This window comes from Mustelus asterias, chromosome 6 (assembly GCF_964213995.1).
Source record: "Mustelus asterias chromosome 6, sMusAst1.hap1.1, whole genome shotgun sequence".
Classification (NCBI taxonomy): Eukaryota; Metazoa; Chordata; class Chondrichthyes; order Carcharhiniformes; family Triakidae; genus Mustelus; species Mustelus asterias.
The window spans coordinates 12,307,665-12,334,165 of record NC_135806.1 but is presented as its reverse complement, the minus strand read 5'-3'; the positions used below and the strand labels follow the sequence as shown (position 1 = coordinate 12,334,165).

At 46.1% G+C, this 26,501-nt stretch overlaps 1 protein-coding gene across 1 annotated transcript in view; it reads left to right on the top strand.

Annotated features, from left to right (window-relative positions):
* Nucleotides 1-26,501, top strand: part of LOC144494770 (phospholipid-transporting ATPase ABCA1-like) — a 159,262-nt gene that overhangs the window by 44,624 nt on the left and 88,137 nt on the right. Inside the window, exons 4-6 of the mRNA XM_078214083.1 lie at nt 533-674; nt 4,238-4,356; nt 24,843-24,964. Of these exons, the coding sequence (XP_078070209.1) occupies nt 533-674; nt 4,238-4,356; nt 24,843-24,964 (383 nt within the window). The remainder of the gene's footprint in view (nt 1-532; nt 675-4,237; nt 4,357-24,842; nt 24,965-26,501) is intronic.

The following is a 26,501-nucleotide window of genomic DNA, read 5'->3' as shown; positions in this document are numbered from 1 at the left end:
ATTCCGGCCTCAGGTGACTGTGTGGAGTTTGCACATTCTCCCGGTATCTGCGTGGGTTTCCTCCGCGTGCTCTGGTTTCTTCCCACAGTCCAAATATGCATGGGTTAGGTTGATTGGCCATGATAAATCCCCCCTTTAATGTCAGGGGGATTAGGAGGTTAAATATGTGGGGTTACAGAGATAGGACAGAACCTGGGTGGGATTGTTGTCAGTGCAGACTCGATGGGCCAAGTGACCTTCTTCTGCACTGTAGATTCTATGATACATTCCTGTGAGGGTGGTAGAGGTGGGTTGCCTCACATCCTTTTAGAAGTACCTGGATGAATATTTGGCATGTCATATCATTCAAGGCTATGGAACAAGTGCTGGTAAATGGGATTAGGTGGGAAGTCAAGTGTTTCTCACATGTCAGTACAAACTCGATGGGCCGAAGGGCCTCTTTGGCATTCAATGACTTTATGATATATTCACGTGAATTCCGCACTGAGTAAGCACGTCACAACAGTTTATTCTTCCTTTCTTCTTTCTGCAGGCCACTTCCCAAACAAGGCGATGCCTTCTGCCGGGACTCTGCCATGGATACAAGGCATCATTTGTAATGCAAACAACCCGTGTTTCCGCTACCCAACGCCGGGTGAATCTCCTGGAGTCATCGGAAACTTTGACAAATCAATGTGAGTTGAAGGCTGCATCAGTCCATTGAACCACTTGTGGTTACAGTTCACACCATTAGTGCATGCGTTAGAACAGCCAAAAGGATCTGCGCATTTAATGCATTTAAATTAACACTGCTGCCTAAAATGAAGAACTACCCCGAAAGAGCTCTACCATTATGTGTACACCTATGGCTGATTTGAAAGCTCATTAAGCAATACAGGGGGAACTTAGATGAACAGGACACTTGTCCACATGTTTAACGGCAATATATTTTTACTGTGGGTTCTGTAAAGGCCACTTTCTTTGACATTTAGCAGACAAATTGATCTTATCAATACCTTGGGTACCTGAAGATGGATGCTATTAAACAAGGCAACATATCTTGGTTCAGCACATAGAATTGTCGAATCGATACAGTGCAGAAAGAGGCTATTTGACCCATCAAGCCTGCACCGACAACAATCCCACCCAGGTCCTATTCCCGTAACCCCACGTATTTATGCTGCTAGTCCCCCTGACGTTATGGGGCAATTTTGCATGGTCAATCAACCTAACCCGCACATCTTTGGATTGTGGGAGGAAACCGGAGTGCCCGGGGGAAACCCATGCAGACATGGGGAGAACGTGCAAATCCGCAGAGACAGTCACCCTGGATCCCTGGCAGCATTGCTATCCACTGTGCCGCCCTACCGTCCTTGGGCTGCATAGCTCAGTATCCCCATAAAATTAAGACATATGCACTGCAGAGTTGCCTACTTAATGTGTTGCCTTACCTGATTGTGGATAACAGAATTGTGTATCTATGTTGTAGGAAAGTTGGCATAGTGGTAGAGGTGATACAGGTGGGGGGTGGTTTGGGTGATGGTGTAAGAAGGTAGAATTGACAGATGACTTTGGGAAACCAGTGTGCTGTTCCTGATTTCAAAACATCCTTAGTGCCCAAAATCTGTTAACTTGGCTGCAGTTTAGAAAATCCTCACAGCATGACACAATCACGTAGGTCTGCCACATCAAGATAATTCCCTGGCTCAAGCTACCCGCCTCAGGAGCAGAAATCTGGCCCTTGGTGTCAAGTTGCTTCTTTTTTCTGAGCTATGACAGGATATAAGGCCATAAGATGTAGAAGCAGAATTAGGCCATTCAGCCCATCGAGTACTCTGCAATTCAATCATGGCTGATATGTTTCTCAATGCCATTTTCCCACCTTTTCCCCTTAACCTTTGATCCCCTTCCCAATCAAGAACCTATCTATCTCTGTCTTTGATATACTCAAAGACCTGGCCTCCACAGCGTTTTGTGGCAATGAATTCCATAGATTCACCACCCTCTGGCTGAAGAAATTCCTTCTCATATCTTATAATAACCTGGTCCCCAGGAGAGGAAAGAAATATATATATATATATATTATATATAATTACAGTAACATTCAAGAAATTTGACTATTTATAAAACAGCAAGGAGAGGTGGAAAATCTTCTGAGAATAAGCAGAGGAAACTTCCCTTTTGTTTGAACAATCCAGTGAAGTGAATTTTCTGGGAGAACGCCAACTTTTTTTGGATCTAAACACAAAGCTGTGAAGCCTGTCGCCCATCATTGAATTAAACCAATTTATGAAAATTAGATTTGCTCAAATGGTTTATGGAGTGTCAGGGGGTTGTACATATTTTCAGGCCTGCACTTGATCCTCATAGTGTTTGACTTACTTTTAAATTTAATTTAAATACTCCAGATACTTTGCGGAGTTCATTTAGCAAAAGAAAAGTGAACAAGGCATTTGAAATATGCGCACTTTCCTTCAAATATTTCATTGTTTTAACCATGGGGTGGTTACCATGTATTCTGATACTCAAAAAGTTCATATAATATAAGGAGTTATTGACATGTCGATGCTGGGTTCAGATGGTGTGTCAAGTAAATTGACAAAAAATAAGGATTAAGTTGTGCTTTGTTTAATTCGCTAAATGTTCAGTGGGCTACAGTCTGAGGGATGAATTATTAATATGCTGAGTTCTCGCCACGTTGCCCCAGAGATTTTGGGCTGTGAAATCCGGGGACAGCCGCAGTCCACCCTTGGTGTGTTTCATAGAATCCCTACATTGCAGAAGGAGGCCATTTGGCCCATCAAGCCTGCACTGACAGCAATCCCACCCAGGTCCCATCCCCGTAACCCCACATTTTACCCTCTTAATCCCCCGACACTAAGGGGCAATTTAGCATGGCCAATCAATCTAACCTGCACATCTTCAGACTGTGGGAGGAAACCAGAGCATCCAGAGGAAACCCACGCAGACACGGGCAGAATGTGCAAACTCTACACAGACAGTGATCCGAGGCTGGAATTGATCCCGGGTCCCTGGCGCTGTGAGACAGTAGTGCTAACCACTGTGTCACTGTGCCCCAGGTTCCAGTGGAGGGCTGAGGGGGTGGCATGTAAAATAGGGCAGGTGTCCACCCACAATTTTACTGTCCGTCCATGACCTTCCCGTCCCATAATATAGGAGGACAAAATAGACAGGCCACCTACTGTATTTAAGTAAATTATCAAGAGTCAATGGAGTTGGTTAACAAGCCAATAGTCTGTGACAATATGCTGCCCACGCCACAGTATAGTTGTGGACGGTCGGGCGGGAGTGGCAGGCCGTTTAAAAAAAAAAGCTATTTTAAAGGTTAGGAAGGAAGGGGGTTACAATCATTGGCGGAGATGGGAGTGGTCTTTGCGGATCAGGGGAAGCCCCACTAATATAGTACCCGTGCACCTGCTCTGTAAAGTGCACCATCCCCACCTCCTCCTCCCCAAATTGGCCAAATCCTCTCTGTCCAAGACCCGGGACTTCCTTGGTTCCGGGACCCATCCTTCTTTCAGTTCCAGCAGCACCCACTGATCTGGTCCTGAGGGTGGGACTTCCTCCCCAGATAGGGGTGCAAGTCCCGCACTGCCCCACTTCATCCCACCTGCAGGAGAGTGAAGAGGACTGGTGCAGAGTGGGTTGGCTGGACACCGATTTTGCTTCCAGAGGGATTGAGCTGTGTGCCCCTGCCCCCTCTCCCAACCGCCGCCCCCCCCCCCCCCGGTTTTGTGTGTGGAAAGGTGGGCAAAAATGACTGTCTTGTGTGTCAGATATGCACTCATAGAATCATAGAATCCCTACAGTATAGAAGGAAGCCATTCGGCCCATCAAGTCTGTACTGACTACAACCCCACCCAGGCCCTATTCCCATAACCCCGCATATTTACCCTGCTAATCCCCCTGACACTCGGGTCAATTTAGCATGGCCAATCCACTAACTCGTGCATCTTTGGACTCGCCGAAAGACCAGTTTTGAATTTTGATTTGGGATCAAGCAAATCACATCAGTGTGTGCTCTACTCCGATGTAGAAATACCTAAAAGAATAAGACAAATCAAATTTGAAGGTGTTTAGAATATTGTTGTCAGAATGCCTGCCTTGACCTGGTTATGGTCTATCAAATGCTTTCACTTTAAACATTGTTTTACATTCACTATCGAGAGCAAGTGCGACTCAACCAGTTTTCTTTTGCTTGAAACTTTCTTACGCTTGACTTTCCCATTCTTTGCAGCATCTCCCGTCTGATTTATGATGCCAAGAAGATTCTTCTGTACAGCCAAACAGATGGCAACAAGGGAGCCTTTCACCAACTGTTTGAAGCTCTGAAGAGGTTCAGCAACTCTACTTCAGGTATTTGCTCTCAATAACTATTCCTCTTTCTTGGAATTAACCAGCTGTTTTCTTTGTTAAACCTTTGCCTGTATTTACCAACAACAACCACAACAATGTATTAGCATAACATTTTTGACATCATGGTGAAAGGTGCCAAGATGCTTCACAGGAACCTTGACAGACAAACTTGAGTACTGAGTCATAGAAAGAGACATGAGGATAGGCAATCAAATGCTTGGTCAAAGAGCTAGATTTCCAGGGGCAATGCCATGGGGAAGAAAGTTAAAAGAAATGGGGAGGGAATTGCTGAGCCTAGACAGCTGAACGCAAAGGTGATATGATGTAAGTTAAAGTAGATTTATTAGTCACAAGTAAGGCTTACATTAACACTGCAATGAAGTTACTGTGAAAATCCCTTAGTTGCCACACTCCAGCACCTGTTCGGGTACACTGAGGGAGAATTTAGCAAGGCCAATGCACCTAACCTGCACATATTTCAGACTGTGGGAGGAAATCAGAGCACCCAGAGACAGGGAGAACATGCAAACTCCACACAGACAGTGACCCAAGCAGGAATCGAACCCAGGTCCTTGGTGCTGTGAGGCAGCAGTGCTAACCACTGGGCCACGTGCCGCACTTGGATCATGATGAGTTGGATGATTGCAAAGGTTTTAGAGGGCTTTCACCCCTTTGACAAATGTTTTTGTTTTTAAGTTTCTATTTTCTCCCCATTCCCTGCTGTTATATAAGTAGTTAGGGTGTTCTGCCTCTTTACAAGAGTGGGTCAGGTGACCCAGGGAACAAGCTCCACCCTGGGGAGTGGATTGATGGTGCAATTGTTAAGACGGTTAATAAATCGCTCCTTGTTTGAATTATGCCAACCTACCTCATGGTCTTTTTATATTTTATAATTGAACCCAAACATAAGGACGAGGATTCTCCGGCCGTTCATGCCGGCGGGATTTTCCGGTCCTGCCAGCAGTGCACCCCCGCCCGCGGGTTTCCTGCCGGCATGGGGTGACGTCAATGGGAATTCCCATCGACAGAGGCGAGACCGGAGAATCCCGCCGCTAGAAAATAAAACGCCACCTCCCGCCAATGGGAAACATGCGGCCGAGAGGCTAGGGAATCTCACCCAATAACTCCGGCTTCCATCAACTAGTTCTCTCCCAGGCCACTGGCCATCCACCTGTGATGGACCTGTGAGGACAGAGCAAAAAAACTCCTCACTACATCTGCCTTTTGTGCTCTTTAATCTGTAATCACTCGTAGGTGAGTCCAAAGACTGAGTTGACCTGCCCTCTGGCTTATTTTCACCACCTCTGTCTGGTGAATGACCTGGGGTTTATCTGGTAGATTTCCTAATGGGCAAACGAGAGGTCAAGGACCCTCTGTTCAGGAAATCATCATTTCAAGCATACATTTGGTTCTGTCGCATCCATGATCGTCTGGTATCAGTGGTTATACCCTGCTCATTCTCCCCTACTTTGAATAAAAAACAATGAATATAGCCCCAGATATCAGTCCCAGCTTATCAAGAGAGTAGGGCTGACCAATAACGTTAAGTTGGGGGAGGGTGCCAACTTTTGATTTGATTTGATTTATTATTGTCACATGTATTAGCATACAGTGAAAAGTATTGTTTCTTGCGCACTATACAGACAAAGCATACCGTTCATAGAGAAGGAAAGGAGAGAGTGCAGAATGTAGTGTTACAGTCATAGCTAGGGTGTAGAGAAAGGTAGGTCCATTCAAAAGTCTGACAGCAGCGTTCTTGAGTCGGTTGGTACGTGACCTCAGACGTTTGTATCTTTTTCCAGATGGAAGAAGGTGGAAGAGAGAATGTCTGGGATGCGTGGGATCCTTAATTATGCTGGCTGCTTTGCCAAGGCAGCGGGAAGTGTAGACAGAGTCAATGGATGGGGGGCTGGTTTGTGTGATGGATTGGGCTACATTCACAACCTTTCGTAGTTCCTTGCGGTCTTGGGCAGAGCAGGAGCCATACCAAGCTGTGATACAATCAGAAAGAATGCTTTCTATAATGCATCTATAAAATTTTTAAAACCATACAAAGGTTTCAAGCACAGAAGGAGGCTCTTCGACCCATCACGTCCCTGCCAGCACTCTGCAAAAGCTAGTCACAGCTAGCAATGCAGCTGAATGCATTTCCGAAAGTCTCATCCCATGACTCCCCAACTCCGAGATGGCCCGACCCCATGCTCCTGCCATTGGTTGGCTGCCTTGACCATCTTCACAGTGCCCTGCCTTCCCATACCAGTCAGAACCTGAGGAGATTCTTCAAGACCTGATTGGATGCCTGTCAGTGAACCAACCCACATCGGCAATATTTTTAGTACAGATAAACAGGAGTGTTCAATGGAAGTGGGAAATAAAAAGGGAGTACAGTGTTTTTTGAGGCCCAAACATTATTTTTATCCGGCCGGGTTACTCACTGCAGTGTCTGAGAGATGAACCTATAGTTCCTGGAGGCTCCAGGTCTATCCTGGAGGATTGAAAACCTGGCATGAACTGCCTATAGAAATTAGAAAAGGAAGGGTTGCCCTCTGCCTGACATGAGAACGCAAGAAATGGGAGCAGGAGTAGACCCTTCGGCCCTTGAGCTTATTTCACCATTCAGCGAGATGGTGACTGAGCTGACTCTGGCCTTAAGTCCATGTTCTTGCCTGCCCTCTCCATAACCCTTAGCTCCCTTGCCTCATGAATCTACAAGGAGTGAAGATGAGAATATTTGTTATCAGTTGTGAACAGAGAGCCTTGTGTAACACGATGTTTCAGGAAATGTTTGTGTGCACTCGTTTTCAATGCGTTGCCGTGTGCTCCATGCAGATTAGGGATGTGTGTCGCAGCTCGACTCGGTGCTAGCATGTCACATTGGAGGGTTATTTTCCTACGATCAGCTAATCTTTTCCTCCCCTCGCTGTATGGCTTCTCGATCTAAAAACTACCCAGTCACACGGTTGTTGGGTTTTGAGTTCCTCCAGGCAACTTTGGACATTTTGGGAATGGCTCGCTGGCTTTTGGCAGTCGCAATGCAGTCAGGTGGCCGGGGGTTAAAGGTCAGGGTCGATAAAGAAAGGCCAGGATGTGAAGCAGTGGCCAATTTGGGAATAAAGGAGTGTGGAGGAATGTGTTTATTTAGTCTTTGCTGTTTATTTGTGCAAAAGCCAGGTCATCTGTTGTACAAGATGAAGAATCGAACGCTATACATGGACCCTCTGTGTTAAACCAATGCAAAAATGCACCATGCTTGCTGAGATTATTGATCCAGCCCATTTTAGGAGCACCATAATTGGTCCCAACACTGCATGATTGAGTGGCAAAATCAGTCCTTCTTTTGATAATGTAGGTTGAGGGATGAATAGTAGTCAGAATATTGAGGGTTGGTTTAGCTCAGTTGGCTGGATGGCTGGTTTGTGATGTGGAACGATGCCAATAGTGCGTGTTCAATTCCTGTACCAGCTGAGGTTCCTCATGAACCTTGCCCCTCGCCTGAGGTGTGGTGACCCTTAGGCTAAATCATCACCACCCTTTGAGGGAGAGAGCAGCCTATGGTCATCTGGGACAGTGTGGGTTTCCTCCCACAGTCCAAAGATGTGCGGGTTAGGTTGATTGGACATGCTAAATTGAGCCTGAGTGTCAGAGGGTAAATACATGGGGTTGTGGGGATAATGTGGGAATGTTGTCAGTGTAGCCTCGAAGGGCCGAATGGCCACCATCTGCATTGTGGGGATTCTAGGATTCTATTCTAAGACCTCTCACTAAGCGAACACTATCATTGCGGGGCAAGGCTGAGCCTGAATGTTTCTTTGAGCCCCGCAAGGCAAGTCATGGCTTTCCATGCCCCTGATTTCACACCTGCTGTTGTCAATTTTTTTATCTCGGAGCTATGCAAAGATGATACAGTTTCAATACCTGGGTAACAGGTTTTATTTACAATGCTTTAAAATGCGTACTTTAGAAAATGTTTGCTGGTATCATAAAATCCCTACAGTGACAGAAGGAGGCCGTTCGGCCCAGTGCGATTGCACTGACAACAATCCCACCCAAGCCCTTTTCCCCCTTAGCCTCATGTATTTACCCTGCTAATTCCCCTGATATTAAGGGGTAATTTAAAATGCCCAGTCCACCTAACCCGCACATCTTTGGACTGTGGGAGGAAACCAGAGCACCCGGAGGAAACCCACACTGTCATGGGAAGAATGTGCAAACTCCACACAGTCACCTGAGGCCGGAATTGAACCCAGGTTCCTGGTGCTGTGAGGCAGCAGTGCTATCCACTGAGCCACCGTGTCGTCCAAGTAGCTTCTGTTTTTGGCCCTGCTATAACGTGTAAATGGGACTATTGCAGGCTCACCTTGAACTCCAGAATTTTCATTGCGAAAATGTGACCACATACCTTCTACCACTTTGAACAGAGCCTTCTACTCTACAAAAGAAAAAATTAACAGCAGCCATTTAATTATCTGGTTGACTTTAGCGTCACTTTATTCATTTATTTAAAGTGTGAAGACTGGGAACTGATTAGGCCTGAAACTGGTGGGATCTGCAGACTCATGGAGAACGTGCAGACTCCACACAGAGAGTCACCCGAGGCCACAATTGAACCTGGGTCCCTGGCACTGTGAGGCACCGTGCCGAAGGTTTTCGCCTTTCCCACCTTGGGTCAGACGGGATGGCAACTTCCAAACTCCAATTGATGTGCCAGGAGCCAAGAGACACCAATTGGCATTTGTTCTCCAGGCTGAGTCAAGCGCGCACTGCATCCAGCAACAAAACTAATGGTTTTAAAACTGGAGATCGGTGCGAATGCAACAGGGAATGGGGCCTCACTCGTTCAAGTACTCACCCACTGTGTTCCTGCTGAGGGGACAGAATTAAAAATCCGTCCCTCTCCCCAGTGTCTTTTGGCGTGGTTGTTATTTTTGGCATAGAAGCAGTTTGTTTACTTGGATATTTACTGTCCAGCAAGCATAAACTCAAGATAACAGATTTCACCACACAGCATTTTGCTGGAAACCTGCTCCTGTAATCTGTCTTGGATAAACAGTACTTTGGAATGAATTTCACTGAACGCATGGATCCTGTACTTTATTTGACATTGAATATTACCAAACAGAAGGGGCTGGACAGATATACAGATCACGCCACCATGTACCTCCCTCCCCTTTTCTCAAATGAGCCAAACCACTAAGGGTTCATTGACAAGGTCAGAGGACAGAGATAAAAAAGGTTGGTTCTGGGATGCTGTGTGGCGTTCTTAAAGGTAGGGGTAGGTTTTAACTTCCACTGTTGGCCAAGATCTGTTCTTATCCATTGAAGTCAGCATTACCATCCATTAACTTCAATGGAGAGTGTAATCAGGAAGGGTGGCATCGAATCCTGTCAGTTTCCCTGACTGGTGGTTAAGGGTAAAATTCTCTCCACTGAGGTTAATCGCCTGACAGTTCTAATCCACCCTGAGCCTTTGTCAAAGCAAAGACGGTAAATAAAGTTGAGCTTTAAAAAAAGGACATTAATTGTATTGCATTGAAACTTACTGCTGTATTATTTGATTTGATTTGATTTATTATTGTCACATGTATTAGCATACAGTGAAAAGTATTGTTTCTTGCGTGCTATACAGACAAAACATACCGTTGATAGAGAAGGAAAGGAGAGGGTGCAGAATGTACTGTTACAGTCATAGCTAGGATGTAGAGAAAGATCAACTTAACGTAAGGTAAGTCCATTCAAAAGTCTGACAGCAGCAGGGAAGAAGCAGTTCTTGAGTCGGTTGGTACATGATCTCAGACTTTTGTATGTTTTTCCCGAAGGAAGAAGGTGGAAGAGAGAATGTCCGGGGTGCGTGGGGTCCTTAATTAATGCTGGCTGCTTTGCCGAGGCAGCGGGAAGTGTAGACAGAGTCAATGGATGGGAGGCTGGTTTGCATGATGGATTGGGTTACATTCACGACCTTTTGTAGTTCCTTGCGGTCTTGGGCAGGGCAGGAGCCATACCAAGCTGTGATACAACCAGAAAGAATGCTTTCTATGGTGCATCTGTAAAAGTTGGTGAGAATCGTAGCTGACATGCCAAATTTCCTTAGTCTTCTGGGAAAGTAGAGGCGTTGGTGGGCTTTCTTAACTATAGCGTCGGCATGGGGGACCAGGACAGGTTGTTGGTGATCTGGACACCTAAAAACTTGAAGTCCACCTGACCGCATTGGCAGGATGGTGTCGATTTTTCTAATACCCGCTCCTGCCACTTTCCAATGGCGACTGTGAGGTGAAAGTTGCCATTCAGACATAAAGCATCCCAACTTAGGGACGGGACAGCCCACATTCAATCAATTTTTTAGATGTCCACTCACGCCGCTGGGGATTCCTCGCTGTTCTTTTGTGTAAGAATGCCCCCCAAACCTTGCAGTGTTCTGACGAATAGGTAACGGTAAAGTCGTGAGATCGCCATAGGCGGCACGGTAGCACAGTGGTTAGCACTGCTGCTTCACAGCTCCAGGGTCCCAGGTTCGATTCCCGGCTCGGGTCACTGTCTGTGTGGAGTTTGCACATTCTCCTCGTGTCTGCGTGGGTTTCCTCCGGGTGCTCCGGTTTCCTCCCACAGTCCAAAGATGTGCGGGTTAGGTTAATTGGCCAGGTTAAAAAAAAAATTGCCCTTTAGAGTCCTGGGATGCATAGGTTAGAGGGATTAGCGGGTAAAATATGTGGGGGTAGGGCCTGGGTGGGATTGTGGTCGGTGCAGACTCGATGGGCCGAATGGCCTCCTTCTGCACTGTAGGGTTTCTATGATTCTATCTATGATCAAACTGGTGGGATCAAACCTGAGCTCTAGACAGCAGCTATGAAAGAATGGAGTCTCACCTATAGTGCAGCCTTGAGCTTTGGATGACATGGGCCACATTAGAACAGGTATATTCCTTACCTCTGGAATTATAAATTTCAGTTTCTTTGCAATGCATGAGTCAGCACTGCAAGCTTTCCCACTAAGTCAGTAACCTGGAAAATTGTAGCTAAACAGCAGTTACAGGTTTTTATTCTTGATTTGAGGTGCCTTATAAATGAACCTTGCTTTAACCTGAGCAATGCATTAGTTATTTTTGTCTCTTGGTCGTTGTTGTCTATCTTTCCTTGAGCCTCGGCCACTTGATTACAGCAACCAACGAAGTCAAATTCTATTTTTATTGGATAGGAATCCAGGAATTTTGCCAATGTTTGGGATTGAATTCTAAATCTCAATTAGCCTCATTACTGACTGCAAGTGAACAATAATCATACCTCCAGCAAATGCGCACTGCCTGAACATACACCTTCTGGAAACATCAATTGTGTCGCTTCTTTCCGGGAAGGTTTTGACCCATCCCACTGTGCCTGGGCTTAATCCAGCCCCGCAGACCCTGTGACCTTTCTAAAATAGGACACCTTTGACATGCACAAACGTTTCATGTTTCCACTCTCATTATAGATTATGATTTTAACTCTCCTGGCTCTGACGTGCTGAATGAAGTGATCAAAAAATTAAGCCACAATGGAGATTGGTCTGGTTTCAAAAATAAAATCGCTGTAATAAATTTTTTCGTGTGAAACTTTAGCCATAAATTTTTAAAGCCGAATGATTTTAACTGAGTTATTGCTTGATCGTTATTCAGAATTGGCTCAGTTGTAGGGGCCAGAAGGTGATGACAGAAGGCTGCTGTAGTGACTGGAAGCCCCCAGTGGCGTAACACAGGGATCTATGCTGTGTCCCTTATTATTTGTCATTTATATAAATGACATTGATGACTACGAGGGTGGTTCGATTAGTAAATTTGTGAATGACACAAAGATTGGCTAGGTGGTTAACAGTGAGGTGGAGTGTCTTGGGCTACAGGCAGATATGGACAGGATGGTCAAATGGGCTGATAAGTGGCAGATGGAATTTAACCCTGAAAAGTGTGAGGTGATACACTTTGGAAGGAATAATTTGACAAGAAAGTATTCAATGAACATCATGATACTAGGAAGTTCTGTGGAACAAATGGACCTTGGCGTGTTTGTCTATAGATCTTTGAAGGTGGAAGGGCATGTGAGTAGGGTGGTGAAAAAGGCATATGGGACACTTGCCTTTATCATTTGAGGCATAGATTACAAAAGCAGGGAGGTCATTTTGGAGTTGTAAAGAACAGGAGGGCCTGTGGCCACAGCTGTGGCTCTCACCATCCCAGAGGATCCAGGCTGGGTTGCTTTGCCAGACTCACCTCAGGCCCCACTCTGCCTCAGCCTTCTGCCAAGAGTCCACCACCATTCCACCTACAGATTCCAACCACACCTGGGAGTCCTTACAACTGCATATGAAGAGGGCCCTCAATTGATACTTGGTCCAATTGATCATGCACCTGTCAGCGGGTAGTGAGTGATTGCCGACATGCCTGTCTCCAAACCTGCCTCTGCCGTGCTATGAAAATTCTGATGTGGAAATGCCGGCATTGGACTGGGGTAAACACAGTAAGAAGTTTAACAACACCAGGTTAAAGTCCAACAGGTTTATTTGGTCGCAAAAGCCACAAGCTTCCAGAGCCTTAAGCTCCTTCTTCAGGTGAGTGGGAATTCTGTTCACAAACAGGGCATAGAAAGACACAAACTCAATTTACAGAATAATGGTTGGAATGCGAATACCTACAGGTAATCAAGTCTTAAAGGTACAAACAATGTGAGTGGAGAGAGCATTGAGACAGGTTAAAGAGATGTGTATTGTCTCCAGACAGGACAGCCAGTGAGACTCTGCAAGTCCAGGCAAGCTGTGGGGGTTACAGATAGTGTGACATGAACCCAATATCCCGGTTGAGGCCATCCTCATGTGTGCGGAACTTGGCTATCAGTTTCTGCTCAGCGACTCTGCGCCGTTGTGTGTTGTGAAGGCCGCCTTGGAGAACGCTTACCCGAATATCAGAGGCCGAATGCCCGTGACCGCTGAAGTGCTCCCCCACGGGAAGAGAACAGTCTTGCCTGGTGATTTTCGAGCGGTGTTCATTCATCCGTTGTCGCAGCATCTGCATGGTTTCCCCAATGTACCATGGCGCAAAGTCGCTGAGCAGAAACTGATAGCCAAGTTCCGCACACGTGAGGATGGCCTCAACCAGGATATTGGGTTCATGTCACACGATCTGTAATCCCCACAGCTTGCCTGGACTTGCAGAGTCTCACTGGCTGTCCTGTCTGGAGACAATACGCATCTCTTTAACCTGTCTTAATGCTCTCTCCACTCACATTGTTTGTACCTTTAAGACTTGATTAGCTGTAAGTATTCGCATTCCAACCATTATACTGTAAATTGAGTTTGTGTCTTTATATGCCCTGTTTATGAACAGAATTCCCACTCACCTGAAGAAGGAGCTTAAGGCTCCGAAAGCTTGTGGCTTTTGCTACCAAATAAACCTGTTGGACTTTAACCTCGTGTTGTTAATGAAAATTCTGCCCATGGAGTGAACTGAATTGACAATGGAGAGCTTTGAATATGAATTTTATCTCACACTTGAAGAGTGCCAGATGACTGAATACTATATTTATGCTGCAACTGTACAGGACCTTGGTGAGACCACATTTGGAATACTGTGTGCAGTTCTGGTCACCTCACTATAAGAAGGATGTGGAAGCGCTGGAAAGAGTGCAGAAGAGATTTACCAGGATGCTGCCTGGTTTGGAGGGTAGGTCTTATGAGGAAAGGTTGAGGGAGCTAGGGCTGTTCTCTCTGGAGTGGAGGAGACTGAGGGGAGACTTAATAGAGGTTTATAAAATGATGAAGGGGATAGATAGAGTGAACGTTCAAAGACTATTTCCTCGGGTGGATGGAGCTATTACAAGGGGGCATAACTATAGGGTTCGTGGTGGGAGATATAGGAAGGATATCAGAGGTAGGTTCTTTACGCAGAGAGTGGTTGGGGTGTGGAATGGACTGCCTGCAGTGATAGTGGAGTCAGACACTTTAGGAACATTTAAGCGGTTATTGGATAGGCACATGGAGCACACCAGTATGATAGGGAGTGGGATAGCTTGATCTTGGTTCCAGATAAAGCTCGGCACAACATCGTGGGCCGAAGGGCCTGTTCTGTGCTGTACTGTTCTATGTTCTATATTGGTTACGTTTGAGTTATTTATTGTGGAATCAATATAGTCAACAGTAGATATATTTTGTATCTTGCCAACTTTATTTTAAAATAGAGAGAACCATTGCTAAGAATGAGGATCAATTCTCTTTCAGACTGTGCACATTGACTCTGTAAATGATAACTTTAATCATAAAGAAATATACCACAGCTTCTAATTTGGAAGGTGTTAGGTTGAATTCTGAATCAACCTTTGAGATTAAATCAATTAATCTCTGAGTTCTCCTATCTGATCTGTGAAACCAAATAATTGGTTTGTTTTCCCCATGTTCACCTTTTGTTTATTCATTTGTGGGACATAGGTGGCCAGCATTTCATGCCCATCCCTAGTTTCCCTTGAGAAGGTGGTGGTGAGTAGCTTACTAGGCCATTTCACAGGGCAGTTGAGATTCAACCACATTGCTGTGGCTCTGGAGTCACATGTAGGCCAGACCGGGTAAGGATTTCCTTCCTTAAAGAACATTAGTGAACCAGATGGGTTTTTCTGACAATGGTTTCATGGTCGTCAGTAGATTCTTAATTCCAAATTTTATTATTGAATTTAATTTCTACCATCTGCTGGGGCAGGATTCGAACCCGGTCCCCAGAACATTAGCTGAGTTTCTGGATTAATAGGGTAGCAATAATACCACGAGGCCATCACCTCCCCTCCTCGACAGAAATGCTTTTTTTCATTTAAAAAAATTAATATTAGCTCTGCTCTTTCGGAGTTGGATCCCTTCTTTGCCATATGAAAGGAGAAATAATTTCTGTGTGCATCACTTCTTATCATGTCCTTATCCTGAAAAATCTCAATCAATTAAATTCAGTAATTGTTGCCAATGTTGAAAAATCCAACGGCAATTTTGCAACAGCAAGTTCTCACTATTAACAAATGAATGAATTGCATGATGACCTGTTTTGGGCGGCACGGTGGCACAGTGGTTAGCACTCACAGCGCCGGGGCCCGTGTTGAATTCCCGGCTTGGGTCACTGTCTGTGTGGAGTTTGCACGTTCTCCCCGTGTCTGCGTGGGTTTCCTCCGGATGCACCGCTTTCCTCCCACAGTCCAAAGCTGTGCGGGTCAGGTTGATTGGCCATGCTAAATTGCCCCTTAGTGTCAGGGGGACTGGCAAGGTAAATACGTGGGGCTACAGGGATAGGGGCTGGGTGGGATTGTGGTGGGTGCAGACTCGATGGACCAAACGGCCTCCTTCTGCGCCGCAGGGATTCTATGGGTGGAGTCATTGAGGGAACGATGTTGGCCAGGATGCTGAGAGAATTTCCTGCTAATCCTCAAATAGTCCTGGGGAATCTATTACATCTTACGAATAGGGAGACAGGGCCTTATTTCAATATCTCATCCAAAAGACATCGCCTTCAACAGTACTGCTTACTCTTACTACTGCATGGGACTGGTCAATCATCCAACACTTCTGGGCTTGGACCCAGGAAACCTTCCCTCCTTAATGGGGAAAGACGAGGGAAATTCGGGAGGGAAAGTGGAAGAATGACTTCCTTAAAAAACCCAAAGCATTGAGTAGAAATCGTTGAGTTTCAGGAACATTGGAATGGTTACAAATGACATGTTGGCAAGTGGATACTCTGAATATTTGGAGATCATAACACCACTTATTTGAACATTCCACATAAGCATGTTAGATTGTGGAATGGTGTTCTGCAGAGCTTCAAGCAAACGTTTCCCAATCATTCTTCTGAATGGAACTTTATGACTCCTACAGATGTAATTAATTGCTCCCAACTCTATTAACTGTTGTTAAAAAAGAAAGTATTTTGTTGCTTCACTTCTTTGTCTGGTATTGCCCGTCGGCTGTGCTCTGTGGAGTCACTGATGAGTTTCCGTGGTTTATAGCCCAAACGATTCCATTGTCACAGCGGTGATCCACAACAGAACTGTGTCTGCTCTTTTCCTCTTGTCTATTGTGTGAGAGGAAACGGAATTTCAAAACAAAATCCGAGAGGCAGAAGAAATCACTTGGAACTTTGCTGCCTTGGGGGGGAAATGACAGGGGGTCCTCTTTGATTCAGGGTCCGGTGGATGGTGGGGAAAGTAGGGCAGGCAGTCTATAATATTTAGCCAAGTATCGCGCAACACAGCAGTCTGCGCCTTGATGCATGGGATTGGGGAACATTCAGTTCTGTGGAGGGGGTGGGGGGAGACAGATTAGTCACAGCTGTGAGGTGAAAATAACAGTTTATTGTGCTCTTAACATAGAACATAGAACAGTACAGCACAGAACAGGCCCTTCGGCCCACGATGTTGTGCCGAGCTTTATCTGAAACCAAGATCAAGCTATCCCACTCCCTATCATACTGGTGTGCTCCATGTGCCTATCCAATCACCGCTTAAATGTTCCTAAAGTGTCTGACTCCACTATCACTGCAGGCAGTCCATTCCACACTCCAACCACTCTCTGCGTAAAGAACCTACCTCTGATATCTTTCCTATATCTCCCACCATGAACCCTATAGTTATGCCCCCTTGTAATAGCTCCATCCACCCGAGGAAATAGTCTTTGAACGTTCACTCTATCTATCCCCTTCATCATTTTATAAACCTCTATTAAGTCTCCCCTCAGCCTCCTCCGCTCCAGAGAGAACAGCCCTAGCTCCCTCAACCTTTCCTCATAAGACCTACCCTCCAAACCAGGCAGCATCCTGGTAAATCTCCTCTGCACTCTTTCCAGCGCTTCCACATCCTTCTTATAGTGAGGTGACCAGAACTGCACACAATATTCCAAATGTGGTCTCACCAAGGTCCTGTACAGTTGCAGCACAACCCCACGTCTCTTAAACTCCAACCCCCTGTTAATAAAAGCTAAACACTTAACACTTAACAAAACTTAATCCTGACTACTGCTGACCTTCACCCGTGCCCTCTCAGTGAACCTACAACTTCCTAATCTTGTGTGGCCCACTTCTCCGTCTAAGTGCTCCCCCAGGATGCACATTGGAGGTGGAGGTGTCCACCAGTAAATTCAAAGGCCATTTTACTGTGGTAAAGGCCCTGTATAAATGCAAGTTATTGTTGCTGATTTTTCACAGAGGTAAAACGCAAAGAGTTTCATTCAACAGTGGCATGGTGGCACAGTGTGTAGCACTGCTTCTTCGCGGCGCCAAGGACCAGGGTTCAATTCTGGCCTCAGGTGATTGTGTGGAGTTTGCACATTCTCCACGTGTCTGCGTGGGTTTCCTTCAGGTGCGCCGGTTTCCTCCCACTGTCCAAAGATGTGCGGCTTAGGTTGATTGGCTATACTGAATTGCCACTTAATATCAGGGGGATTAGCAGGGTAAATATGTGGGGTTACGGGGATGGGATGAATGGCCTCCTTTTGTACTGTAGGGATTCTATGATTCCAAATCTGAAAATTGGAAAAATTCCTATTGTTTTATGGACTGATTTTCTGAAGTAAAAACACATAAGGGCCGGAATTTTGCCTCCCCGCCCACCACTGGAATCATAGCAGGCAAGGGGCAGACCATGGAAAACTTTGTTTATTTCAGGGCGGATTTTACTGTTTTGGGATGAGCGAGGATGTAAAATCCTGCCCAAGATGTTTCTTTAATAAAGCATTGTATCTTTTTTTCCATTTCCATCTATCTTCTGTGCTTTTCCATTGGATTTGCACTTTGCTGAACTCATTAAATGCCTGAAAATGGTGAGACGTGCCACAGGGAGATGCAGCTGTCCAACCAAAAATCCATTGACTTTCGGCAGGACTGGAAAATCCCAGCCAAAGTTAACTCGTTTCTCTCCGGTTTGACTGTTAGTGGCAGTGGATTGTTTCAAGGCAAATGGGAATATTTTTGGGGGGTTTGCAGGGCATCTTTTTGCAGCATGTACAACTGGCCAGAAACCTGATTTACCTCAAAATGTCTTGAAGGAAGTCTCCATGAATGCACTGCGAACAAATTGAAAATGGTGTGATTCCTGTAAAATATGGAAGCTCCTTCAAGTGTAGTGGGGTTTGGGGGAGGCCTGATGGGAGTCTAAGCATTTGCTTATAGAATCATAGAATCTCTACAGTGCAGAAAAAGGCCACTTGGCCCATCAAGTCTGCACCGATCACAATCCCAGGCCCTCTCCCCATAACCCCACTTACTTATACTACTAACCCCCTGACATGCACATCTTTGGACTGTGGGAGCAAACTGGAGCACCCGGAGGAAAGCAATGCAGACATGGGGAGAATGTGCAAACTCCACTCATTCATCCAAGCCAGGAATCGAACTCAGGCCCCTGGCATTGTGAGGCAGCAGTGCTATCCACTGCGCAACTGTGCCACCCCAATGTCCAGGATCAGGGAGTATAGATGCAAACTTCAGCCCCAGAAACTGGCGGTGAGGAAGACCATAATGGGGCTGAATTCTGCACGTTTTGTGCAAGGAGTGGGTTTGATGGTTTTTCAAATTCTACACTTTACACTTGAGTCTGTACAGATCCTTTTCCAAGTTGGAACATTCGAGCCACTACACTATTTGGAAATGTTTCACGGTTGGAATGGTTCCTCTCGCATGTTATTCAGTATCACAATCCCAGCAGCAATTCTTTGAAGGCTTCTTCAGATCTGGGTTCCTACTTCATTCACTCTTGGCTGAAGCTATTGCTTTTTTTAATTCATTTGTGGGACATGGGCATCGCTGGCTGGTCAGCATTTATTGCCCATCCCTAGTTGCCCGAGGGCAGTTGAGAGTCAACCACATTGCGGTGGCTCTGGAGTCACATGTAGGCCAGACCAGGTAAGGACGGCAGATTTCCTTCCCTAAAGGACATTAGTGAACTAGATGGGTTTTTCCAACAACCGACAATGGTTTCATGGCCGTCAGTAGACTCTTAATTCTAGATACTTCTATTTGAATTCAAATTCCACCATCTGCTGTGGCGGGATTCAAACCTGGATCCCCAGAACATTAGCTGAGTTTCTGGATTAATAGTCTAGTGATAACACCGCTAAGTCATCGTTGTGAGTCCACAACGCAATAGAATCATAGAATCATAGAAACCCTACAGTACAGAAAGAGGCCATTCGGCCCATCGAGTCTGCACCGACCACAATCCCACCCAGACCCTACCCCCATATCCCTACATATTTACCCGCTAATTCCTCTAACCTACACATCTCAGAACACTAAGGGGCAATTTTAGCATGGCCAATCAACCTAACCCGCACATCTTCGGACAGTGGGAGGAAACCGGAGCACCCGGAGGAAACCCACGCAGACACGAGGAGAATGTGCAAACTCCACACAGACAGTGACCCGAGCCGGGAATCGAACCCAGGTCCCTGGAGCTGTGAAGCAGCAGTGCTAACCACTGTGCTACCGTGCCGCCCATATTTATTAACACCGTCTACTGTGGTATATCCCCTTCCCCCATGAGGCAATACAGGTGAGTCAGGACGCACAGCCACATTAGGGTATACACAACATCCTTTAATGGTTCCTTTAAATTGGAAAATAGACGGAATTTTATCTTTTGCGATACAGCTACATGCGATGCTGTAATCAGTCTGCCCAGTTGTAGGGCTGAGGTCACAGAGGCTGAGGGCGAGTGTGAAGGTTGCTGACTATGCTTCCTGTAACATATGCCTGCGAATGAGGTCAGTGTACTCACGATCTCAGCTGACTCTTGCGTTCAGCAATAAGGAATTGCTTACTTGAATGACCTTTCGCTAAGATGAGTGAAACCACAGAATTAAGGAGCCCATTTGGTCCATTGTGCCTGTTCTAGCTCTTTGAACGTGTAGTAGTGCTTTGTCCCACATCCCCATTCGCCTGTGTTTGTCTGTGAGCTCGCCAGTTCCTCCTCCTCGGCTTCTTGTCCAACTCTCTTTTAAAATGACTTCTGGCATGCTCCAGCTATGGCAGCCAAGCCACAACTACCTGCTCCAGTTAGTCAGTCAATGTTAAAGCTTGAGGGGAAATACTTGACGAAAGGAAAGTTGACCTCCTCATGTTTAGGAAGATACTAAAGGTCTCAAGACACATAGGGTGGCACGGTGGCCCAATGGTTAGCACTGCTGCCTCACAGCGCCAGGGACCCAGGTTCCATTCCGGCCTCGGGTCACTGTCTGTGTGGAGTCCACACATTGTCCCTGTGTCTGTGTGGATTTCCTCCGGCTGCTCCAGTTTCCTCACAGAGTCCAAAGATGTGCAGGTTAGGTGGATTGGACATGCTAAATTGCCCCTTAGTGTCCCAAGATGTGTAGGTTAGATGGATTGGCCGTGCTAAACTGCCCCTTAGTGTCCAAAGATATGCAGGTTAGGTGGATTGGCCATGCTAAATTGCTCCTTAGTGTCCCAAGATGTGTAGGGTAGGTGGTTTGGCCATGGTAAATTGCCCCTTAGTGTCCCAAGATGTGTAGGTTGTGTTGATTGGCCATGCTAAAGTGTCCCAAGAGACGTAGGTTAGGTGGATAAGTCATGGTAAATGCGTGGGGTTATGGGGATAGGGTGGGGTGCTCTTTTGGAGAGTTGGTGCAGATTCAATGGGCCAAATGGCCTCCTACTGTACCGTACTGTACGGAATCTATGGAGGTCAGAACATTCAAATTTATTTACCATCACCAATGAATTCTGATTCCTATGGTGGCACTCGAAGGATGCTTTAACGCTGGTTTTAACATCATCGCAGTGCCTTTACAGCTTGAGAGAGCTCCTTCAGCCTCTGCGCTGCCCGGGAAGCTGCTGTTCCCATTGCTTCAAAGAACATTTTCAGCCCGGCAAATTGGAGTGACTCCGAGCACAAGGCAGGTTGCAGCCAGCAGGAGGGAGAACAATGCTGGTGTTGGTAATCTGATCGCAGCTAATGTAGGCTGTAGAGCAATGACCGACAGTAACCTCCTTATTGCTGCCTGACTCTGGGTAATGAGCAGTGTTGCTTTTTGCAATCAGCTGAGCTGCCAGACGTGGGCATGTTGCCAAACCCTGCACTCCTCCACATCACAATAGAAATGCTGACTGGTTTAAAGAAGTCATGTTCCAGTGTTATGATATATGGTGTTCTTTACTTCTTCCACAGACTCTCCTGAGCTGAAATGCCCAGATTTTGACTTATTATTGTCACATGTATCGGTATACAGTGAAAAGTGTTGCTACAGACGCTATACAGTCTGTAGCTATACAGACAGAGCATACTGTGCGTACAGAAGGAAAGGAGAGAGTGCAGAATGTAGTGTTATAGTCATAGCCAGGGTGTAGAGAAAGATCAACTTAATACGAGGTAGGTCCATTGTAAAGTCTGATGGGCAGAAGCTGTTCTTGAGTCAGTTGGTACGTGACCTCAGACTTTTGCATCTTTTTCCTGACAGAAGAAGGTGGAAGAGAGTATGCCCGGGGTGCGTTGGGTCCTTGAATTTGCTGGCTAATTTCCGAGGCAGCGGGAAGTGTCAATGAGTGGGAGGCTGGTTTGCGTGATACTCCTCTTTCGCTTAGCAATCCAACAAGGCGCTATGTAAATTCAACGGATCCTGTTTATGCTTACTGTGAGCAGCAGTGTGAAGCCCTTTTAAGAATGCCAACGGCAGTTTTAGAGAGTTTGCCTTTGCATGTTTTGGGTGTTACATTTTGCCAAATGGCTGGGAGTTGGGACGTTGCCATTTTAGCTCCTGCCCTGAATATCCATCTCAATAACAGGCAAAAAAAAACCTTTCAGGGAGCTTATTGTGTGGTTATTTTGTTCTGAGCTAATCTAATGCCTGCGGGATCATCATGCATGCAAAAGGTGCACAATTGGCAGCCAGCTGGCTAGTTTCTTTGTGTGTGAGTGTTTCTAGAGCACTTGATAAAGACATTGTGAATGAACCCTTCCCCTTCTCTCTACCCCAGTGATAATTAAGAGTGCTTTTAAACAGCGCAAGCAGACAAGCGGCACAAAAGCTGCAAAGAAAATTCCTGTGGGTGGTTTTCTGTCCTCTTTCCCTCCTGACAGATCGAGTTTCGGAAGTTTGGGGCCACTCCACCCCCCCTCCCACAGGAACTTGAAATGTTCTTGATAAAAGAAGCACCAGCCCTCCGAGCATGTGTAGGCTGTGGGGTTACTCTCGGTCAGTGTACAAGTCAAGACAAGTCACTGGAATGCCTTCATGCGTGTGTCTGCATCTGAATATTAACGAGATTCAGTGGGAGCCTAAGCCTCTTGGACTGAGACAGCGTGTGAACTATATTAACCCTGCAGAATTATTCACCCAGTATGCACTTACCTCATCAGCTGGCATTCTGTCAGGGATTTTTTTCATATATATTTCTTTATTTGGTGGGGTTCAGCAGGGTTGGAGGACAATAAGGAATGTTTTATTTTAATAAACGTGGCATATTTGTATTCTTTTAACTATTCCCTTTGACGAAGCACTCAGAATGGATTAAGGTGCGTATGTTCATTGCAGAAGCAGGGAGTCAATGACCAGCTGCTGCATTTAGCATTTGGCCAAGTGTTTGACCATAACAAAAGACTGGGCACTATAAAGGATTTCTGCGAATTAATTCTGCAGCATCAGGGGTTGCCTTCAATCCAGAAAGAAAGATCCTTGACCCTTTGTTTAATGCCTTTCGCCTGCTCAGAACATCCCAAATCACACAGAGACGGGACAGAAGCTTCATTCTCAATCAGCACAAGGGTTATGAATAGAGGGGTGCCCAATAATAGTACTGCCAACCAGCTCCCGGGTGAATCATAGAATCACTACAGTGCAGAGGCAGGCCATTTGGCCCATCGAGTCTGCGCCGACTCTCTCCGATAGATCATCTTACTCAGACTCTACCCCCTTCCCCACCCCCACATATTTACCCCACTAATCATAGGATCCCTACAGTGCAGAAGGAGACCATTTGGCCCATCGAGCCGACACCAACAATAATCCACCAGGCCCCAGTTCCTTGACCCCACATATATATTCTGCTAATCCCCCTGACGCCAAGACCAATTTAGCACGGCCAATCAAGCTAACCCGCACATCTTTGGAGTGTGGGAGGAAACTGGAGCTCCCGGAGGAAACTCATGCAGACACGGAAAGAATGTGCAAACTCCACACAGTCACCCGAGGCCGGAATTGAACCCGGGTCTCTGGCGCTGTGAAGCAGCAGCGCTAACCAGTGTGCCACCATGCCAGCCACACCCCTTAATCCCCTTAACTTATATATCTTGGGACACAAAGGGCCAAATAAGCATGGTGAATCAACCTAGCCTGCACATCTTTGGACTGAAGATGGTTGGGGAGGGGGGGTGGTGTGAGGCAGGGCTATTCACCCCTATATAGTGGGTAACCGATGAATGCCTACAAGGCACGTTAACAGAGGCTGACCAGGGTTTTTCAGTTAGCCTCCAGGTCCTGGAGATGGCGGGGGCTAGTTTAATCGAGGCAGCCATAACATTGGACAAAAGGACAATCTTCAGGCCTCCTCTGCTGATATCCTGAGTGGTGCTGGCTGCCTTGTGGAACTATTCCTCTTTTCCCCTTCACACATCCTCTCCCCTCACCACCGCACTTTGGCCTGACTGCGAAAGCCATCTTCCATTGTAAATTTGAAGAGAGGGCTCCCTCAATTTGAAGTGCCCTCTCCCTCACCTATCTTTCATTGCATCTTGCTGTTCCCATCTAACTGGACAGTCTCCTATTGGCCCTCCAACTCCACAGACGTACCTCCCATCCCTAATTGGAAGCCAAGCCTTCACTCCGGCCATTAATTGGCTGCACTGGGGAAAGTCACAATCATAGAATCATAAAATCCCTACAGCACAGGAGGAGACCATTCAGCCCATCGGGTCTGCACACACTTTTCGACAGAGCATCCCACCCAGGCCCTATCCCCGTAACCCTACGTATTTACCCCACTAATCCCCCTAGCCTACACATCTTGGTACCTTTAATGTAATGAAACATCTCCTGTGTGGGCAGCATGGTGGCACAGTGGTTCGCACTGCTGCCTCACAGCGCCAGGGACCCGGGTTGATTCCCGGCTTGGGTCACTGTCTGTGCAGAGTCTGCATGTTCTCCCTGTGTCTGTGTGGGTTTCCTCCGGGTGCTCCGGTTTCCTCCCACAGTCCGAATTCTCCCTCAGTGTATCCGAACAGGCGCCGGAGTGTGGCGACTAGGGGATTTTCACAGTAACTTCATTGCAGTGTTAATGTAAGCCTACTTCTGACACTAATTAATAAACTTAAATTTAAGTCCAATACTTGCAGACCATAAGTTGAGACTGCTACTGTTGACACCGTTCAGTTAGTTTATTGCTGGTGGATGCATTTTTCCTGATAGACGTGTGGCTTCTTCTGACGCTAACTCACATGGATTGTTACCTCTGGCCCAGCCTCGGATATTTACTCACTGACAACATCATCTCTTCTCCACAGATCTCAGGCTCCGGGACTTCTTAATTGAGAACGAGACACTGTCGGAATTTCTGTACCAAGACATGGCGTTTGATGGTTATACAGTGAATGAGATCCTGGATGCTGATGTAAATTTTGGAAAGGTAAGGAAGTGGAGAGACCAGAGTGGAATAATAATAATTCCGGCCTCAGAATGTTGTGTACCATCAGTTAGAAAACTTTGCATCTGCTTACACTTCCTGCCAGCTTTTGCCTCCTATCAATTTTCTGTGCTCACACTTACAATGGAAATTACCTATGTAAACTTGTCACATCATAATTATTGAATTGAATTGATTTATTATTGTCACATGCACTGGAATACAGTGAAAAATATTGTTTCTTGCGTGCTATACAGACAAATGGTACTGTTTACAGAGTACACAGGGGAGAAGGAAAGGAGAAGGTGTAGAATATAGTGCTGCAGTTACCGATAGGGTGAAGAGAAAGATCAACTTAATATGTGATCGGGCCGTTTAAAAGTCTGATGGCAGCAGGAAAGAAGCTGTTCTTGAGTCGGTTGGTATGTGTTTTCAGACTTTTGTATCTTTTTCTCGATGGAAGAAGGTGGAAGAGAGTATGTCCAGGTTGCGTGGGGTCCTTGATTATGCTGGTTGTTTTTCTGAGAAAGTGGAAATTGTAGACAGAGTCAATGGATGGGAGGCTGGCTTTGTTGATGGACTGGACTTCGTTCACAACCCTTTGTAGTTTCTTGCGGTCTTGGACAGAGCAGGAGCCATACCAAGCTGTGATATAGCCAGAAAGGATGCTTCCTATGGTGCATCTGTAGACATTGGTGAGAGTCGTAGTGGACATACCGAATTTCCTTAGCGTTCTGAGAAAGTAGATGCATTGGTGGGTTTTCATCCTCCTACCAGTGAGGTTACTATGATAGAATTACAGCATGATATGTTTATATTGGTAGTTCCCACATCATTGCAGGCAAAGGAATTTGGAATAGAGGTATATAAATATGGACAGATAGGGGAAAAGCAGCCAAGTTTTTGAGGTGTAAGGGAACAATGCACACTGATTTAGACACAGGACAGCCAGCACCCTCTGTGCAGCACTGAACTTGATATGCTATAGATGTCCTGGGTTGTACTTGTCATGTAAGTGTTAAGATCCTGGAATATGTTATTGAGCGATTTAACACTTCAAGGGCTCCTGTATAAATTTAGACACCAACAAGCAGGGCAGGCATCTGGCACTGCTCCACACAGGATTTTTCAGTTGCCCCTTGCTGACACTAGTTACACCTTACTGAGGAGCAAAGGGACTTCTTCCCTGAAACCTTCCCCCTAACACCCTCCATCACTTTCAGACTCCATTGTCCCAGCTTCACCCCTCCGCCCGATCATCACCTCAATTGCCCACTTCCACAATGATGCCTGTGAGATAACTAGGCACAACCCCAGCTCCTGAGGAAAAGACATTGGTGGCATGCTCACTCAAATGAGGCCCAAGACTTAATATCGGGCTTTTCTGTGAGGGCGTGCAGAGCTAATGTGGTGTCATGTCTCGGTCTAAGAGCCGGAATAATTTTCAGTCTGGGTCAATTGAAGGTTTAAAAATTGAGATGGATAGATAGATTGTTGTTAGGCCAGAGTATCAAGAGTTACGGTATCAAGGCGGGTGGAT